The sequence below is a fragment of the Salarias fasciatus genome, chromosome 16 (genome assembly GCF_902148845.1).
Source record: "Salarias fasciatus chromosome 16, fSalaFa1.1, whole genome shotgun sequence".
Taxonomy (NCBI): domain Eukaryota; kingdom Metazoa; phylum Chordata; class Actinopteri; order Blenniiformes; family Blenniidae; genus Salarias; species Salarias fasciatus.
This window is the reverse complement of record NC_043760.1, coordinates 10,197,754-10,216,552: the sequence shown is the minus strand read 5'-3', so window position 1 is coordinate 10,216,552 and position 18,799 is coordinate 10,197,754. Positions and strand designations below refer to the sequence as shown.

The following is an 18,799-nucleotide window of genomic DNA, read 5'->3' as shown; positions in this document are numbered from 1 at the left end:
GAAAAGTGACATAGTATTTCTTATTGATGGATCATATGACTCACGAAATGGCTTTGAAGAAATACGAAGTTTTCTGGAAAATGTCATTGAAAATTTAAATGTTGGCAATAATAACGATCAAGTAGCTGTTGTTCAGTACAGCCGTGATGTCACTCCTAATTTCTACTTAAATTCCTATTCATCCAAGAGTGATGTGCTCAGTTCCATTCGGACGATGAGACATAAGTTAGGACGACCTCTGAACATTGGGAGAGCACTGGAGTTTGTCCGAGACAGTGTTTTCGCTGCTTCAGTTGGAGGCAGACATGCTGACTCTGTGCCTCAGTACCTGTATGTTTTTAGTGGTGGGAGGTCAGGAGATGATGTCAGAGGACCAGCCCAGTCACTGAAAGAAAATGGAATTAAAACTTTCAGTATTGGAACAAAGAATGCTGACACTTTGGAAATGCAAACAATATCTTATACACCAGCACAATACTTCTACGTGCCCGACTATAATGGTCTGAAAGGCATCCATCCATCTGTAGAGGCCATGCTGAGGGGCACTCAAGAATCGACCGACTTTTCAACTGGTGTTGGTAAGACACTTGAAAATGGCACGATTTGAAAATGATTAAGTCTGCTGTGAATGTCAGTGTTAAGGTGTTGATTTGATTCAACATGTTTTTGTATCCATTTCAGACACATCATCATTTGCAAATGTCCAGAGTGCAGATATTGTGTTTCTCCTTGATGGATCCAATGATATGCGATCAAGTGAACTGCAAATTCTGGAGTTTGTTAGGGAGTTTGTGAAACAGATTGAAATTGGACCCCAAAGAATGCAAGTTGCTTTGATCCAGTATGGCACAGAACCCACCACTGAGTTTTTCCTCAACAAATACTCACAGAAAGATGACATCTTAACACATCTGAGCAATGTACAGCTAAAAGGAGGATTGATTACCAATACTGGTGTTGCCATTGAATATGTGAAAGACACCGTCTTCACTCCATCATCTGGAAGCAGAGCCCAGCAGGGAGTTCCACAGATCCTGATCGTCTTAAGTGGCAGAAAGTCAGAAGATGATGTTACGGGTCCAGTGGAAAGGCTGAGAAGTGATGGAACTGTTATTTTTGGTATTGGAATAAATAAAGCAGACAGGCTAGAAATGGAGCAAGTGGCACCTAGAGCAGAATATTTCATGAAGGAGACTTCTGACTTTCCTGTGGTGAGACAACAGTTGCTTTCAGTTATTGCCTCTCTTAAAAGCACAAGCAGGCCTGCTGTAGGTGAGTGCACAGGAAGACTCAATTAGTTTATCAATGATATGTATTTCATCGAATAGACCAATTTCAGAATGATTTGATCCCTAACAAAATGTATGTAATTGTTGAACTTTTCAGGTCCAAAATCCAGTGTCAACAGAGACATTGTATTTCTCATTGATGGTTCTGATGATGTAAGGACTAGATTTAATGCTATACGTGAATTTCTGGTGAAAACAACTGAGAGCTTTGACCTGGATGAAAGAAAAGATCAAGTTGCTGTTGTACAGTACAGCAACAATCCTGAACTCAGTTTCAGTCTGGATGCTTATACCACAAAGGCCGATGTTCTAAAGCACATTGCCAGCCTCAAACCAAAAGGGGGAAGGCCTCATTACATTGGAAAAGCTCTCCAGTTTGTAAAGGATAATGTCTTTGTTTCAAATGCTGGAGGTCGACCTCGAGACAGTACCAAGCAAATACTTGTTGTGTTGGCCGGGGGACGATCAAGGGATTCTCCACGGGGACCTGCAAGTATGCTCAAAGCTGCAGGAGTTGTTGCATTTGCAGTTGGGTCAAGATCATCAAATTCAGCTGAAATGCAAGCAATTTCTTCAGACCCAAATTATATTCACATAGTTCCTGACTTTGCAAGCCTTCCTCTTATTGAACAGAGTTTGAGGAGTCAGCTCAGTGACATTGGAGTTGATGAGGAAACAAGGGAAGGTAAGAATCATTGCAAATAAACTGAATGATCGAAACAAAAGAATTGTACCAAAGCATGACAGCAACATCAACCACATGAACATTTCTCAACAAAACCCCAACTGAAAATCAAAGCAATAAATTAACAAAACTTATTTTCAAATTTATAAGTGCCAGGGATTTCAATAAAGATGGTCAAAGCAAACTATTTTGCCTTTTAAAAAAGAATTAATTTTATGATATTGAAAGCAAAAGTATCTTCAATGTGAAATGCAGTCTGTGGAACAAGTAAATCAATACATGTATTTCAAAAACATTAGCATGAACATATTTAAAACAGTGGCTAGAACAGTGGCCAGAAGTAATGATAAGTGATACTGATGTAAATATTAACACATGATAGTGTTGGTGTCATCATCGTCGTCAAAATTGGATTGAAATGAAATGTCAGGCAAATTTTCCACTTTAACCAATAGATACAAGACTGACTCTACATCCAGTTACATATGGCAAAGCCCATGACACCAACGGTGACCGGTAAGAAGTAGACACATTCTCACATTCCCAGATCAGAGTTTTACTGCAGTTCCATTTGCATCAAAGTGTGCCGCAGTGCTTTGAGTTTCGCCAAGCTTGGCTATGTAAACACAGCTGTCACAGCATCAGAGTGATCGCTAGCGTTCAAGGCTAGCCTTTAGCCAAGCGACCTTGAGGCCGCCAAAGGTGGACTCTACACTTTGATCATGTCCCTCATCTTATTTCTCCCCAGTGGTGAGAGGAGCACCAGGAAGGGATGTTGTGTTCTTGCTGGATGGCTCTGACGGTACTAGAACTGGATTCCCAGCTATGCGAGACTTTGTTGAAAGAGTAGTGCAGACACTCAGTGTGGATGACAACAAAGACCGCGTGTCAGTGGTTCAGTACAGCAGAGACCCAGCTGTCCAGTTCTACCTGAACACGTATCCAACAAAGAGCCAGATCCTTGACACCGTCAGAGGTTTGAGGCACAAAGGCGGACGACCGCTCAACACTGGAGCCGCTCTGCAGTACTTGAGGGATAACGTCTTCACGGCCTCTGCTGGAAGCAGGCGCCTGGACGGCGTTCCACAGCTCCTGATTCTGCTGAATGGCGGCAGGTCGTTTGACAGTGTGGATGCGCCAGCCTCTGCCCTCAAACAGTTGGGCGTGTCCACCTTTGCAATCGGAACCAGGGGCTCTGATAGCAGAGAACTGCAGAGGATATCTCAGGACCCAAGTCGTGCTCTGGCTGTGTCTGACTTTACTGACCTCCCCGATGTCCAACAGCAACTGCAGACTTTGGTGGAGTCTGTGGCAACGGACGTCCTCCCAGGAGCACCAACTGCACCTGGTATGTTGTCAAGCACGGCTGATGGCCGGCCCGAGGGGCTTGCACGATGTAGTCTTGAGCGGAGTTGCGAAGACGAGTCAGAGTAGCACACCTGCGTAGCTTCGTAGGTGCGACATGAGAGGTCGCAGTAGCTGCCAGACTGACACTTTAGAATAGCATAAGCAGGTTGAGTTTAGACTTCACCATTTCTGCCTATGCAGTTAGGCCGCGAGCGTGCTGTTAGCAAATATTTTCATTGTTTTCAATCTTCTTTGTTTCACTCAGCTGACACTGCCAAAAGGGACATTGTATTCCTCCTGGATGGTTCTGATGGCTCAAGGAATGGCTTCCCTGCCATGCGCGAGTTTGTTGAGCGAGAGGTGGAGAAACTGAATGTGGGAGACAACAAGGACCGTGTCTCTGTGGTGCAGTACAGCCGAGACGCGGAGGTCCATTTCTATCTGAACACATACAACACAAAAGAGGATGTTGTTGATTCCATCAGAGGGCTCAGACACAGAGGAGGAAGACCCCTGAACACCGGGGCCGCCCTCCAGTATGTCAGGGACAACGTCTTTACTAACTCCTCAGGGAGCAGGCGTACGCAAGGTGTTCCACAAATGTTGATCCTGCTGACCGGGGGACGGTCCTCTGACAATGTCGACAGCCCAGCCTCTGCCCTCAAGCAGCAGGGCATCTTTGTCACGGGCATTGGCACCAGGGGCTCTGACAGTGGAGAGCTGCAGAAGATATCGTATGAACCGGAGTATGCTCTGTCAGTGTCGGACTTCAACGACCTCCCCAGTGTCCAGGAACAGCTGTCCACTGTCTTGAGCAAAGTTGTAGTGAGGGCCACGCCCTTGACACCAACGGTGACCGGTAAGAAGTAGACACATTCTCACATTCCCAGATCAGAGTTTTACTGCAGTTCCATTTGCATCAAAGTGTGCCGCAGTGCTTTGAGTTTCGCCAAGCTTGGCTATGTAAACACAGCTGTCACAGCATCAGAGTGATCGCTAGCGTTCAAGGCTAGCCTTTAGCCAAGCGACCTTGAGGCCGCCAAAGGTGGACTCTACACTTTGATCATGTCCCTCATCTTATTTCTCCCCAGTGGTGAGAGGAGCACCAGGAAGGGATGTTGTGTTCTTGCTGGATGGCTCTGACGGTACTAGAACTGGATTCCCAGCTATGCGAGACTTTGTTGAAAGAGTAGTGCAGACACTCAGTGTGGATGACAACAAAGACCGCGTGTCAGTGGTTCAGTACAGCAGAGACCCAGCTGTCCAGTTCTACCTGAACACGTATCCAACAAAGAGCCAGATCCTTGACACCGTCAGAGGTTTGAGGCACAAAGGCGGACGACCGCTCAACACTGGAGCCGCTCTGCAGTACTTGAGGGATAACGTCTTCACGGCCTCTGCTGGAAGCAGGCGCCTGGACGGCGTTCCACAGCTCCTGATTCTGCTGAATGGCGGCAGGTCGTTTGACAGTGTGGATGCGCCAGCCTCTGCCCTCAAACAGTTGGGCGTGTCCACCTTTGCAATCGGAACCAGGGGCTCTGATAGCAGAGAACTGCAGAGGATATCTCAGGACCCAAGTCGTGCTCTGGCTGTGTCTGACTTTACTGACCTCCCCGATGTCCAACAGCAACTGCAGACTTTGGTGGAGTCTGTGGCAACGGACGTCCTCCCAGGAGCACCAACTGCACCTGGTATGTTGTCAAGCACGGCTGATGGCCGGCCCGAGGGGCTTGCACGATGTAGTCTTGAGCGGAGTTGCGAAGACGAGTCAGAGTAGCACACCTGCGTAGCTTCGTAGGTGCGACATGAGAGGTCGCAGTAGCTGCCAGACTGACACTTTACAATAGCATAAGCAGGTTGAGTTTAGACTTCACCATTTCTGCCTATGCAGTTAGGCCGCGAGCGTGCTGTTAGCAAATATTTTCATTGTTTTCAATCTTCTTTGTTTCACTCAGCTGACACTGCCAAAAGGGACATTGTATTCCTCCTGGATGGTTCTGATGGCTCAAGGAATGGCTTCCCTGCCATGCGCGAGTTTGTTGAGCGAGAGGTGGAGAAACTGAATGTGGGAGACAACAAGGACCGTGTCTCTGTGGTGCAGTACAGCCGAGACGCGGAGGTCCATTTCTATCTGAACACATACAACACAAAAGAGGATGTTGTTGATTCCATCAGAGGGCTCAGACACAGAGGAGGAAGACCCCTGAACACCGGGGCCGCCCTCCAGTATGTCAGGGACAACGTCTTTACTAACTCCTCAGGGAGCAGGCGTACGCAAGGTGTTCCACAAATGTTGATCCTGCTGACCGGGGGACGGTCCTCTGACAATGTCGACAGCCCAGCCTCTGCCCTCAAGCAGCAGGGCATCTTTGTCACGGGCATTGGCACCAGGGGCTCTGACAGTGGAGAGCTGCAGAAGATATCGTATGAACCGGAGTATGCTCTGTCAGTGTCGGACTTCAACGACCTCCCCAGTGTCCAGGAACAGCTGTCCACTGTCTTGAGCAAAGTTGTAGTGAGGGCCACGCCCTTGACACCAACGGTGACCGGTAAGAAGTAGACACATTCTCACATTCCCAGATCAGAGTTTTACTGCAGTTCCATTTGCATCAAAGTGTGCCGCAGTGCTTTGAGTTTCGCCAAGCTTGGCTATGTAAACACAGCTGTCACAGCATCAGAGTGATCGCTAGCGTTCAAGGCTAGCCTTTAGCCAAGCGACCTTGAGGCCGCCAAAGGTGGACTCTACACTTTGATCATGTCCCTCATCTTATTTCTCCCCAGTGGTGAGAGGAGCACCAGGAAGGGATGTTGTGTTCTTGCTGGATGGCTCTGACGGTACTAGAACTGGATTCCCAGCTATGCGAGACTTTGTTGAAAGAGTAGTGCAGACACTCAGTGTGGATGACAACAAAGACCGCGTGTCAGTGGTTCAGTACAGCAGAGACCCAGCTGTCCAGTTCTACCTGAACACGTATCCAACAAAGAGCCAGATCCTTGACACCGTCAGAGGTTTGAGGCACAAAGGCGGACGACCGCTCAACACTGGAGCCGCTCTGCAGTACTTGAGGGATAACGTCTTCACGGCCTCTGCTGGAAGCAGGCGCCTGGACGGCGTTCCACAGCTCCTGATTCTGCTGAATGGCGGCAGGTCGTTTGACAGTGTGGATGCGCCAGCCTCTGCCCTCAAACAGTTGGGCGTGTCCACCTTTGCAATCGGAACCAGGGGCTCTGATAGCAGAGAACTGCAGAGGATATCTCAGGACCCAAGTCGTGCTCTGGCTGTGTCTGACTTTACTGACCTCCCCGATGTCCAACAGCAACTGCAGACTTTGGTGGAGTCTGTGGCAACGGACGTCCTCCCAGGAGCACCAACTGCACCTGGTATGTTGTCAAGCACGGCTGATGGCCGGCCCGAGGGGCTTGCACGATGTAGTCTTGAGCGGAGTTGCGAAGACGAGTCAGAGTAGCACACCTGCGTAGCTTCGTAGGTGCGACATGAGAGGTCGCAGTAGCTGCCAGACTGACACTTTAGAATAGCATAAGCAGGTTGAGTTTAGACTTCACCATTTCTGCCTATGCAGTTAGGCCGCGAGCGTGCTGTTAGCAAATATTTTCATTGTTTTCAATCTTCTTTGTTTCACTCAGCTGACACTGCCAAAAGGGACATTGTATTCCTCCTGGATGGTTCTGATGGCTCAAGGAATGGCTTCCCTGCCATGCGCGAGTTTGTTGAGCGAGAGGTGGAGAAACTGAATGTGGGAGACAACAAGGACCGTGTCTCTGTGGTGCAGTACAGCCGAGACGCGGAGGTCCATTTCTATCTGAACACATACAACACAAAAGAGGATGTTGTTGATTCCATCAGAGGGCTCAGACACAGAGGAGGAAGACCCCTGAACACCGGGGCCGCCCTCCAGTATGTCAGGGACAACGTCTTTACTAACTCCTCAGGGAGCAGGCGTACGCAAGGTGTTCCACAAATGTTGATCCTGCTGACCGGGGGACGGTCCTCTGACAATGTCGACAGCCCAGCCTCTGCCCTCAAGCAGCAGGGCATCTTTGTCACGGGCATTGGCACCAGGGGCTCTGACAGTGGAGAGCTGCAGAAGATATCGTATGAACCGGAGTATGCTCTGTCAGTGTCGGACTTCAACGACCTCCCCAGTGTCCAGGAACAGCTGTCCACTGTCTTGAGCAAAGTTGTAGTGAGGGCCACGCCCTTGACACCAACGGTGACCGGTAAGAAGTAGACACATTCTCACATTCCCAGATCAGAGTTTTACTGCAGTTCCATTTGCATCAAAGTGTGCCGCAGTGCTTTGAGTTTCGCCAAGCTTGGCTATGTAAACACAGCTGTCACAGCATCAGAGTGATCGCTAGCGTTCAAGGCTAGCCTTTAGCCAAGCGACCTTGAGGCCGCCAAAGGTGGACTCTACACTTTGATCATGTCCCTCATCTTATTTCTCCCCAGTGGTGAGAGGAGCACCAGGAAGGGATGTTGTGTTCTTGCTGGATGGCTCTGACGGTACTAGAACTGGATTCCCAGCTATGCGAGACTTTGTTGAAAGAGTAGTGCAGACACTCAGTGTGGATGACAACAAAGACCGCGTGTCAGTGGTTCAGTACAGCAGAGACCCAGCTGTCCAGTTCTACCTGAACACGTATCCAACAAAGAGCCAGATCCTTGACACCGTCAGAGGTTTGAGGCACAAAGGCGGACGACCGCTCAACACTGGAGCCGCTCTGCAGTACTTGAGGGATAACGTCTTCACGGCCTCTGCTGGAAGCAGGCGCCTGGACGGCGTTCCACAGCTCCTGATTCTGCTGAATGGCGGCAGGTCGTTTGACAGTGTGGATGCGCCAGCCTCTGCCCTCAAACAGTTGGGCGTGTCCACCTTTGCAATCGGAACCAGGGGCTCTGATAGCAGAGAACTGCAGAGGATATCTCAGGACCCAAGTCGTGCTCTGGCTGTGTCTGACTTTACTGACCTCCCCGATGTCCAACAGCAACTGCAGACTTTGGTGGAGTCTGTGGCAACGGACGTCCTCCCAGGAGCACCAACTGCACCTGGTATGTTGTCAAGCACGGCTGATGGCCGGCCCGAGGGGCTTGCACGATGTAGTCTTGAGCGGAGTTGCGAAGACGAGTCAGAGTAGCACACCTGCGTAGCTTCGTAGGTGCGACATGAGAGGTCGCAGTAGCTGCCAGACTGACACTTTAGAATAGCATAAGCAGGTTGAGTTTAGACTTCACCATTTCTGCCTATGCAGTTAGGCCGCGAGCGTGCTGTTAGCAAATATTTTCATTGTTTTCAATCTTCTTTGTTTCACTCAGCTGACACTGCCAAAAGGGACATTGTATTCCTCCTGGATGGTTCTGATGGCTCAAGGAATGGCTTCCCTGCCATGCGCGAGTTTGTTGAGCGAGAGGTGGAGAAACTGAATGTGGGAGACAACAAGGACCGTGTCTCTGTGGTGCAGTACAGCCGAGACGCGGAGGTCCATTTCTATCTGAACACATACAACACAAAAGAGGATGTTGTTGATTCCATCAGAGGGCTCAGACACAGAGGAGGAAGACCCCTGAACACCGGGGCCGCCCTCCAGTATGTCAGGGACAACGTCTTTACTAACTCCTCAGGGAGCAGGCGTACGCAAGGTGTTCCACAAATGTTGATCCTGCTGACCGGGGGACGGTCCTCTGACAATGTCGACAGCCCAGCCTCTGCCCTCAAGCAGCAGGGCATCTTTGTCACGGGCATTGGCACCAGGGGCTCTGACAGTGGAGAGCTGCAGAAGATATCGTATGAACCGGAGTATGCTCTGTCAGTGTCGGACTTCAACGACCTCCCCAGTGTCCAGGAACAGCTGTCCACTGTCTTGAGCAAAGTTGTAGTGAGGGCCACGCCCTTGACACCAACGGTGACCGGTAAGAAGTAGACACATTCTCACATTCCCAGATCAGAGTTTTACTGCAGTTCCATTTGCATCAAAGTGTGCCGCAGTGCTTTGAGTTTCGCCAAGCTTGGCTATGTAAACACAGCTGTCACAGCATCAGAGTGATCGCTAGCGTTCAAGGCTAGCCTTTAGCCAAGCGACCTTGAGGCCGCCAAAGGTGGACTCTACACTTTGATCATGTCCCTCATCTTATTTCTCCCCAGTGGTGAGAGGAGCACCAGGAAGGGATGTTGTGTTCTTGCTGGATGGCTCTGACGGTACTAGAACTGGATTCCCAGCTATGCGAGACTTTGTTGAAAGAGTAGTGCAGACACTCAGTGTGGATGACAACAAAGACCGCGTGTCAGTGGTTCAGTACAGCAGAGACCCAGCTGTCCAGTTCTACCTGAACACGTATCCAACAAAGAGCCAGATCCTTGACACCGTCAGAGGTTTGAGGCACAAAGGCGGACGACCGCTCAACACTGGAGCCGCTCTGCAGTACTTGAGGGATAACGTCTTCACGGCCTCTGCTGGAAGCAGGCGCCTGGACGGCGTTCCACAGCTCCTGATTCTGCTGAATGGCGGCAGGTCGTTTGACAGTGTGGATGCGCCAGCCTCTGCCCTCAAACAGTTGGGCGTGTCCACCTTTGCAATCGGAACCAGGGGCTCTGATAGCAGAGAACTGCAGAGGATATCTCAGGACCCAAGTCGTGCTCTGGCTGTGTCTGACTTTACTGACCTCCCCGATGTCCAACAGCAACTGCAGACTTTGGTGGAGTCTGTGGCAACGGACGTCCTCCCAGGAGCACCAACTGCACCTGGTATGTTGTCAAGCACGGCTGATGGCCGGCCCGAGGGGCTTGCACGATGTAGTCTTGAGCGGAGTTGCGAAGACGAGTCAGAGTAGCACACCTGCGTAGCTTCGTAGGTGCGACATGAGAGGTCGCAGTAGCTGCCAGACTGACACTTTAGAATAGCATAAGCAGGTTGAGTTTAGACTTCACCATTTCTGCCTATGCAGTTAGGCCGCGAGCGTGCTGTTAGCAAATATTTTCATTGTTTTCAATCTTCTTTGTTTCACTCAGCTGACACTGCCAAAAGGGACATTGTATTCCTTCTGGATGGTTCTGATGGCTCAAGGAATGGCTTCCCTGCCATGCGCGAGTTTGTTGAGCGAGAGGTGGAGAAACTGAATGTGGGAGACAACAAGGACCGTGTCTCTGTGGTGCAGTACAGCCGAGACGCGGAGGTCCATTTCTATCTGAACACATACAACACAAAAGAGGATGTTGTTGATTCCATCAGAGGGCTCAGACACAGAGGAGGAAGACCCCTGAACACCGGGGCCGCCCTCCAGTATGTCAGGGACAACGTCTTTACTAACTCCTCAGGGAGCAGGCGTACGCAAGGTGTTCCACAAATGTTGATCCTGCTGACCGGGGGACGGTCCTCTGACAATGTCGACAGCCCAGCCTCTGCCCTCAAGCAGCAGGGCATCTTTGTCACGGGCATTGGCACCAGGGGCTCTGACAGTGGAGAGCTGCAGAAGATATCGTATGAACCGGAGTATGCTCTGTCAGTGTCGGACTTCAACGACCTCCCCAGTGTCCAGGAACAGCTGTCCACTGTCTTGAGCAAAGTTGTAGTGAGGGCCACGCCCTTGACACCAACGGTGACCGGTAAGAAGTAGACACATTCTCACATTCCCAGATCAGAGTTTTACTGCAGTTCCATTTGCATCAAAGTGTGCCGCAGTGCTTTGAGTTTCGCCAAGCTTGGCTATGTAAACACAGCTGTCACAGCATCAGAGTGATCGCTAGCGTTCAAGGCTAGCCTTTAGCCAAGCGACCTTGAGGCCGCCAAAGGTGGACTCTACACTTTGATCATGTCCCTCATCTTATTTCTCCCCAGTGGTGAGAGGAGCACCAGGAAGGGATGTTGTGTTCTTGCTGGATGGCTCTGACGGTACTAGAACTGGATTCCCAGCTATGCGAGACTTTGTTGAAAGAGTAGTGCAGACACTCAGTGTGGATGACAACAAAGACCGCGTGTCAGTGGTTCAGTACAGCAGAGACCCAGCTGTCCAGTTCTACCTGAACACGTATCCAACAAAGAGCCAGATCCTTGACACCGTCAGAGGTTTGAGGCACAAAGGCGGACGACCGCTCAACACTGGAGCCGCTCTGCAGTACTTGAGGGATAACGTCTTCACGGCCTCTGCTGGAAGCAGGCGCCTGGACGGCGTTCCACAGCTCCTGATTCTGCTGAATGGCGGCAGGTCGTTTGACAGTGTGGATGCGCCAGCCTCTGCCCTCAAACAGTTGGGCGTGTCCACCTTTGCAATCGGAACCAGGGGCTCTGATAGCAGAGAACTGCAGAGGATATCTCAGGACCCAAGTCGTGCTCTGGCTGTGTCTGACTTTACTGACCTCCCCGATGTCCAACAGCAACTGCAGACTTTGGTGGAGTCTGTGGCAACGGACGTCCTCCCAGGAGCACCAACTGCACCTGGTATGTTGTCAAGCACGGCTGATGGCCGGCCCGAGGGGCTTGCACGATGTAGTCTTGAGCGGAGTTGCGAAGACGAGTCAGAGTAGCACACCTGCGTAGCTTCGTAGGTGCGACATGAGAGGTCGCAGTAGCTGCCAGACTGACACTTTAGAATAGCATAAGCAGGTTGAGTTTAGACTTCACCATTTCTGCCTATGCAGTTAGGCCGCGAGCGTGCTGTTAGCAAATATTTTCATTGTTTTCAATCTTCTTTGTTTCACTCAGCTGACACTGCCAAAAGGGACATTGTATTCCTCCTGGATGGTTCTGATGGCTCAAGGAATGGCTTCCCTGCCATGCGCGAGTTTGTTGAGCGAGAGGTGGAGAAACTGAATGTGGGAGACAACAAGGACCGTGTCTCTGTGGTGCAGTACAGCCGAGACGCGGAGGTCCATTTCTATCTGAACACATACAACACAAAAGAGGATGTTGTTGATTCCATCAGAGGGCTCAGACACAGAGGAGGAAGACCCCTGAACACCGGGGCCGCCCTCCAGTATGTCAGGGACAACGTCTTTACTAACTCCTCAGGGAGCAGGCGTACGCAAGGTGTTCCACAAATGTTGATCCTGCTGACCGGGGGACGGTCCTCTGACAATGTCGACAGCCCAGCCTCTGCCCTCAAGCAGCAGGGCATCTTTGTCACGGGCATTGGCACCAGGGGCTCTGACAGTGGAGAGCTGCAGAAGATATCGTATGAACCGGAGTATGCTCTGTCAGTGTCGGACTTCAACGACCTCCCCAGTGTCCAGGAACAGCTGTCCACTGTCTTGAGCAAAGTTGTAGTGAGGGCCACGCCCTTGACACCAACGGTGACCGGTAAGAAGTAGACACATTCTCACATTCCCAGATCAGAGTTTTACTGCAGTTCCATTTGCATCAAAGTGTGCCGCAGTGCTTTGAGTTTCGCCAAGCTTGGCTATGTAAACACAGCTGTCACAGCATCAGAGTGATCGCTAGCGTTCAAGGCTAGCCTTTAGTCAAGCGACCTTGAGGCCGCCAAAGGTGGACTCTACACTTTGATCATGTCCCTCATCTTATTTCTCCCCAGTGGTGAGAGGAGCACCAGGAAGGGATGTTGTGTTCTTGCTGGATGGCTCTGACGGTACTAGAACTGGATTCCCAGCTATGCGAGACTTTGTTGAAAGAGTAGTGCAGACACTCAGTGTGGATGACAACAAAGACCGCGTGTCAGTGGTTCAGTACAGCAGAGACCCAGCTGTCCAGTTCTACCTGAACACGTATCCAACAAAGAGCCAGATCCTTGACACCGTCAGAGGTTTGAGGCACAAAGGCGGACGACCGCTCAACACTGGAGCCGCTCTGCAGTACTTGAGGGATAACGTCTTCACGGCCTCTGCTGGAAGCAGGCGCCTGGACGGCGTTCCACAGCTCCTGATTCTGCTGAATGGCGGCAGGTCGTTTGACAGTGTGGATGCGCCAGCCTCTGCCCTCAAACAGTTGGGCGTGTCCACCTTTGCAATCGGAACCAGGGGCTCTGATAGCAGAGAACTGCAGAGGATATCTCAGGACCCAAGTCGTGCTCTGGCTGTGTCTGACTTTACTGACCTCCCCGATGTCCAACAGCAACTGCAGACTTTGGTGGAGTCTGTGGCAACGGACGTCCTCCCAGGAGCACCAACTGCACCTGGTATGTTGTCAAGCACGGCTGATGGCCGGCCCGAGGGGCTTGCACGATGTAGTCTTGAGCGGAGTTGCGAAGACGAGTCAGAGTAGCACACCTGCGTAGCTTCGTAGGTGCGACATGAGAGGTCGCAGTAGCTGCCAGACTGACACTTTAGAATAGCATAAGCAGGTTGAGTTTAGACTTCACCATTTCTGCCTATGCAGTTAGGCCGCGAGCGTGCTGTTAGCAAATATTTTCATTGTTTTCAATCTTCTTTGTTTCACTCAGCTGACACTGCCAAAAGGGACATTGTATTCCTCCTGGATGGTTCTGATGGCTCAAGGAATGGCTTCCCTGCCATGCGCGAGTTTGTTGAGCGAGAGGTGGAGAAACTGAATGTGGGAGACAACAAGGACCGTGTCTCTGTGGTGCAGTACAGCCGAGACGCGGAGGTCCATTTCTATCTGAACACATACAACACAAAAGAGGATGTTGTTGATTCCATCAGAGGGCTCAGACACAGAGGAGGAAGACCCCTGAACACCGGGGCCGCCCTCCAGTATGTCAGGGACAACGTCTTTACTAACTCCTCAGGGAGCAGGCGTACGCAAGGTGTTCCACAAATGTTGATCCTGCTGACCGGGGGACGGTCCTCTGACAATGTCGACAGCCCAGCCTCTGCCCTCAAGCAGCAGGGCATCTTTGTCACGGGCATTGGCACCAGGGGCTCTGACAGTGGAGAGCTGCAGAAGATATCGTATGAACCGGAGTATGCTCTGTCAGTGTCGGACTTCAACGACCTCCCCAGTGTCCAGGAACAGCTGTCCACTGTCTTGAGCAAAGTTGTAGTGAGGGCCACGCCCTTGACACCAACGGTGACCGGTAAGAAGTAGACACATTCTCACATTCCCAGATCAGAGTTTTACTGCAGTTCCATTTGCATCAAAGTGTGCCGCAGTGCTTTGAGTTTCGCCAAGCTTGGCTATGTAAACACAGCTGTCACAGCATCAGAGTGATCGCTAGCGTTCAAGGCTAGCCTTTAGTCAAGCGACCTTGAGGCCGCCAAAGGTGGACTCTACACTTTGATCATGTCCCTCATCTTATTTCTCCCCAGTGGTGAGAGGAGCACCAGGAAGGGATGTTGTGTTCTTGCTGGATGGCTCTGACGGTACTAGAACTGGATTCCCAGCTATGCGAGACTTTGTTGAAAGAGTAGTGCAGACACTCAGTGTGGATGACAACAAAGACCGCGTGTCAGTGGTTCAGTACAGCAGAGACCCAGCTGTCCAGTTCTACCTGAACACGTATCCAACAAAGAGCCAGATCCTTGACACCGTCAGAGGTTTGAGGCACAAAGGCGGACGACCGCTCAACACTGGAGCCGCTCTGCAGTACTTGAGGGATAACGTCTTCACGGCCTCTGCTGGAAGCAGGCGCCTGGACGGCGTTCCACAGCTCCTGATTCTGCTGAATGGCGGCAGGTCGTTTGACAGTGTGGATGCGCCAGCCTCTGCCCTCAAACAGTTGGGCGTGTCCACCTTTGCAATCGGAACCAGGGGCTCTGATAGCAGAGAACTGCAGAGGATATCTCAGGACCCAAGTCGTGCTCTGGCTGTGTCTGACTTTACTGACCTCCCCGATGTCCAACAGCAACTGCAGACTTTGGTGGAGTCTGTGGCAACGGACGTCCTCCCAGGAGCACCAACTGCACCTGGTATGTTGTCAAGCACGGCTGATGGCCGGCCCGAGGGGCTTGCACGATGTAGTCTTGAGCGGAGTTGCGAAGACGAGTCAGAGTAGCACACCTGCGTAGCTTCGTAGGTGCGACATGAGAGGTCGCAGTAGCTGCCAGACTGACACTTTAGAATAGCATAAGCAGGTTGAGTTTAGACTTCACCATTTCTGCCTATGCAGTTAGGCCGCGAGCGTGCTGTTAGCAAATATTTTCATTGTTTTCAATCTTCTTTGTTTCACTCAGCTGACACTGCCAAAAGGGACATTGTATTCCTCCTGGATGGTTCTGATGGCTCAAGGAATGGCTTCCCTGCCATGCGCGAGTTTGTTGAGCGAGAGGTGGAGAAACTGAATGTGGGAGACAACAAGGACCGTGTCTCTGTGGTGCAGTACAGCCGAGACGCGGAGGTCCATTTCTATCTGAACACATACAACACAAAAGAGGATGTTGTTGATTCCATCAGAGGGCTCAGACACAGAGGAGGAAGACCCCTGAACACCGGGGCCGCCCTCCAGTATGTCAGGGACAACGTCTTTACTAACTCCTCAGGGAGCAGGCGTACGCAAGGTGTTCCACAAATGTTGATCCTGCTGACCGGGGGACGGTCCTCTGACAATGTCGACAGCCCAGCCTCTGCCCTCAAGCAGCAGGGCATCTTTGTCACGGGCATTGGCACCAGGGGCTCTGACAGTGGAGAGCTGCAGAAGATATCGTATGAACCGGAGTATGCTCTGTCAGTGTCGGACTTCAACGACCTCCCCAGTGTCCAGGAACAGCTGTCCACTGTCTTGAGCAAAGTTGTAGTGAGGGCCACGCCCTTGACACCAACGGTGACCGGTAAGAAGTAGACACATTCTCACATTCCCAGATCAGAGTTTTACTGCAGTTCCATTTGCATCAAAGTGTGCCGCAGTGCTTTGAGTTTCGCCAAGCTTGGCTATGTAAACACAGCTGTCACAGCATCAGAGTGATCGCTAGCGTTCAAGGCTAGCCTTTAGTCAAGCGACCTTGAGGCCGCCAAAGGTGGACTCTACACTTTGATCATGTCCCTCATCTTATTTCTCCCCAGTGGTGAGAGGAGCACCAGGAAGGGATGTTGTGTTCTTGCTGGATGGCTCTGACGGTACTAGAACTGGATTCCCAGCTATGCGAGACTTTGTTGAAAGAGTAGTGCAGACACTCAGTGTGGATGACAACAAAGACCGCGTGTCAGTGGTTCAGTACAGCAGAGACCCAGCTGTCCAGTTCTACCTGAACACGTATCCAACAAAGAGCCAGATCCTTGACACCGTCAGAGGTTTGAGGCACAAAGGCGGACGACCGCTCAACACTGGAGCCGCTCTGCAGTACTTGAGGGATAACGTCTTCACGGCCTCTGCTGGAAGCAGGCGCCTGGACGGCGTTCCACAGCTCCTGATTCTGCTGAATGGCGGCAGGTCGTTTGACAGTGTGGATGCGCCAGCCTCTGCCCTCAAACAGTTGGGCGTGTCCACCTTTGCAATCGGAACCAGGGGCTCTGATAGCAGAGAACTGCAGAGGATATCTCAGGACCCAAGTCGTGCTCTGGCTGTGTCTGACTTTACTGACCTCCCCGATGTCCAACAGCAACTGCAGACTTTGGTGGAGTCTGTGGCAACGGACGTCCTCCCAGGAGCACCAACTGCACCTGGTATGTTGTCAAGCACGGCTGATGGCCGGCCCGAGGGGCTTGCACGATGTAGTCTTGAGCGGAGTTGCGAAGACGAGTCAGAGTAGCACACCTGCGTAGCTTCGTAGGTGCGACATGAGAGGTCGCAGTAGCTGCCAGACTGACACTTTACAATAGCATAAGCAGGTTGAGTTTAGACTTCACCATTTCTGCCTATGCAGTTAGGCCGCGAGCGTGCTGTTAGCAAATATTTTCATTGTTTTCAATCTTCTTTGTTTCACTCAGCTGACACTGCCAAAAGGGACATTGTATTCCTCCTGGATGGTTCTGATGGCTCAAGGAATGGCTTCCCTGCCATGCGCGAGTTTGTTGAGCGAGAGGTGGAGAAACTGAATGTGGGAGACAACAAGGACCGTGTCTCTGTGGTGCAGTACAGCCGAGACGCGGAGGTCCATTTCTATCTGAACACATACAACACAAAAGAGGATGTTGTTGATTCCATCAGAGGGCTCAGACACAGAGGAGGAAGACCCCTGAACACCGGGGCCGCCCTCCAGTATGTCAGGGACAACGTCTTTACTAACTCCTCAGGGAGCAGGCGTACGCAAGGTGTTCCACAAATGTTGATCCTGCTGACCGGGGGACGGTCCTCTGACAATGTCGACAGCCCAGCCTCTGCCCTCAAGCAGCAGGGCATCTTTGTCACGGGCATTGGCACCAGGGGCTCTGACAGTGGAGAGCTGCAGAAGATATCGTATGAACCGGAGTATGCTCTGTCAGTGTCGGACTTCAACGACCTCCCCAGTGTCCAGGAACAGCTGTCCACTGTCTTGAGCAAAGTTGTAGTGAGGGCCACGCCCTTGACACCAACGGTGACCGGTAAGAAGTAGACACATTCTCACATTCCCAGATCAGAGTTTTACTGCAGTTCCATTTGCATCAAAGTGTGCCGCAGTGCTTTGAGTTTCGCCAAGCTTGGCTATGTAAACACAGCTGTCACAGCATCAGAGTGATCGCTAGCGTTCAAGGCTAGCCTTTAGCCAAGCGACCTTGAGGCCGCCAAAGGTGGACTCTACACTTTGATCATGTCCCTCATCTTATTTCTCCCCAGTGGTGAGAGGAGCACCAGGAAGGGATGTTGTGTTCTTGCTGGATGGCTCTGACGGTACTAGAACTGGATTCCCAGCTATGCGAGACTTTGTTGAAAGAGTAGTGCAGACACTCAGTGTGGATGACAACAAAGACCGCGTGTCAGTGGTTCAGTACAGCAGAGACCCAGCTGTCCAGTTCTACCTGAACACGTATCCAACAAAGAGCCAGATCCTTGACACCGTCAGAGGTTTGAGGCACAAAGGCGGACGACCGCTCAACACTGGAGCCGCTCTGCAGTACTTGAGGGATAACGTCTTCACGGCCTCTGCTGGAAGCAGGCGCCTGGACGGCGTTCCACAGCTCCTGATTCTGCTGAATGGCGGCAGGTCGTTTGACAGTGTGGATGCGCCAGCCTCTGCCCTCAAACAGTTGGGCGTGTCCACCTTTGCAATCGGAACCAGGGGCTCTGATAGCAGAGAACTGCAGAGGATATCTCAGGACCCAAGTCGTGCTCTGGCTGTGTCTGACTTTACTGACCTCCCCGATGTCCAACAGCAACTGCAGACTTTGGTGGAGTCTGTGGCAACGGACGTCCTCCCAGGAGCACCAACTGCACCTGGTATGTTGTCAAGCACGGCTGATGGCCGGCCCGAGGGGCTTGCACGATGTAGTCTTGAGCGGAGTTGCGAAGACGAGTCAGAGTAGCACACCTGCGTAGCTTCGTAGGTGCGACATGAGAGGTCGCAGTAGCTGCCAGACTGACACTTTAGAATAGCATAAGCAGGTTGAGTTTAGACTTCACCATTTCTGCCTATGCAGTTAGGCCGCGAGCGTGCTGTTAGCAAATATTTTCATTGTTTTCAATCTTCTTTGTTTCACTCAGCTG

General features: G+C 51.4%; 1 protein-coding gene across 1 annotated transcript; it reads left to right on the top strand.

Annotated features, from left to right (window-relative positions):
- The first annotated feature begins 2,473 nt into the window (after positions 1 to 2,473).
- On the top strand, positions 2,474 to 18,753 carry LOC115403499 (collagen alpha-3(VI) chain-like). Its single transcript, XM_030112402.1, has 20 exons — positions 2,474 to 2,490; positions 2,723 to 3,322; positions 3,587 to 4,180; positions 4,413 to 5,012; positions 5,277 to 5,870; positions 6,103 to 6,702; positions 6,967 to 7,560; positions 7,793 to 8,392; positions 8,657 to 9,250; positions 9,483 to 10,082; positions 10,347 to 10,940; positions 11,173 to 11,772; positions 12,037 to 12,630; positions 12,863 to 13,462; positions 13,727 to 14,320; positions 14,553 to 15,152; positions 15,417 to 16,010; positions 16,243 to 16,842; positions 17,107 to 17,700; positions 17,933 to 18,753. The coding sequence occupies exons 2-20, from the start codon at positions 2,800 to 2,802 to the stop codon at positions 18,616 to 18,618; spliced, it is 11,355 nt and encodes a 3,784-aa protein (XP_029968262.1). The 5' UTR covers positions 2,474 to 2,490; positions 2,723 to 2,799; the 3' UTR covers positions 18,619 to 18,753.
- The last annotated feature ends 46 nt before the right edge of the window (positions 18,754 to 18,799 follow it).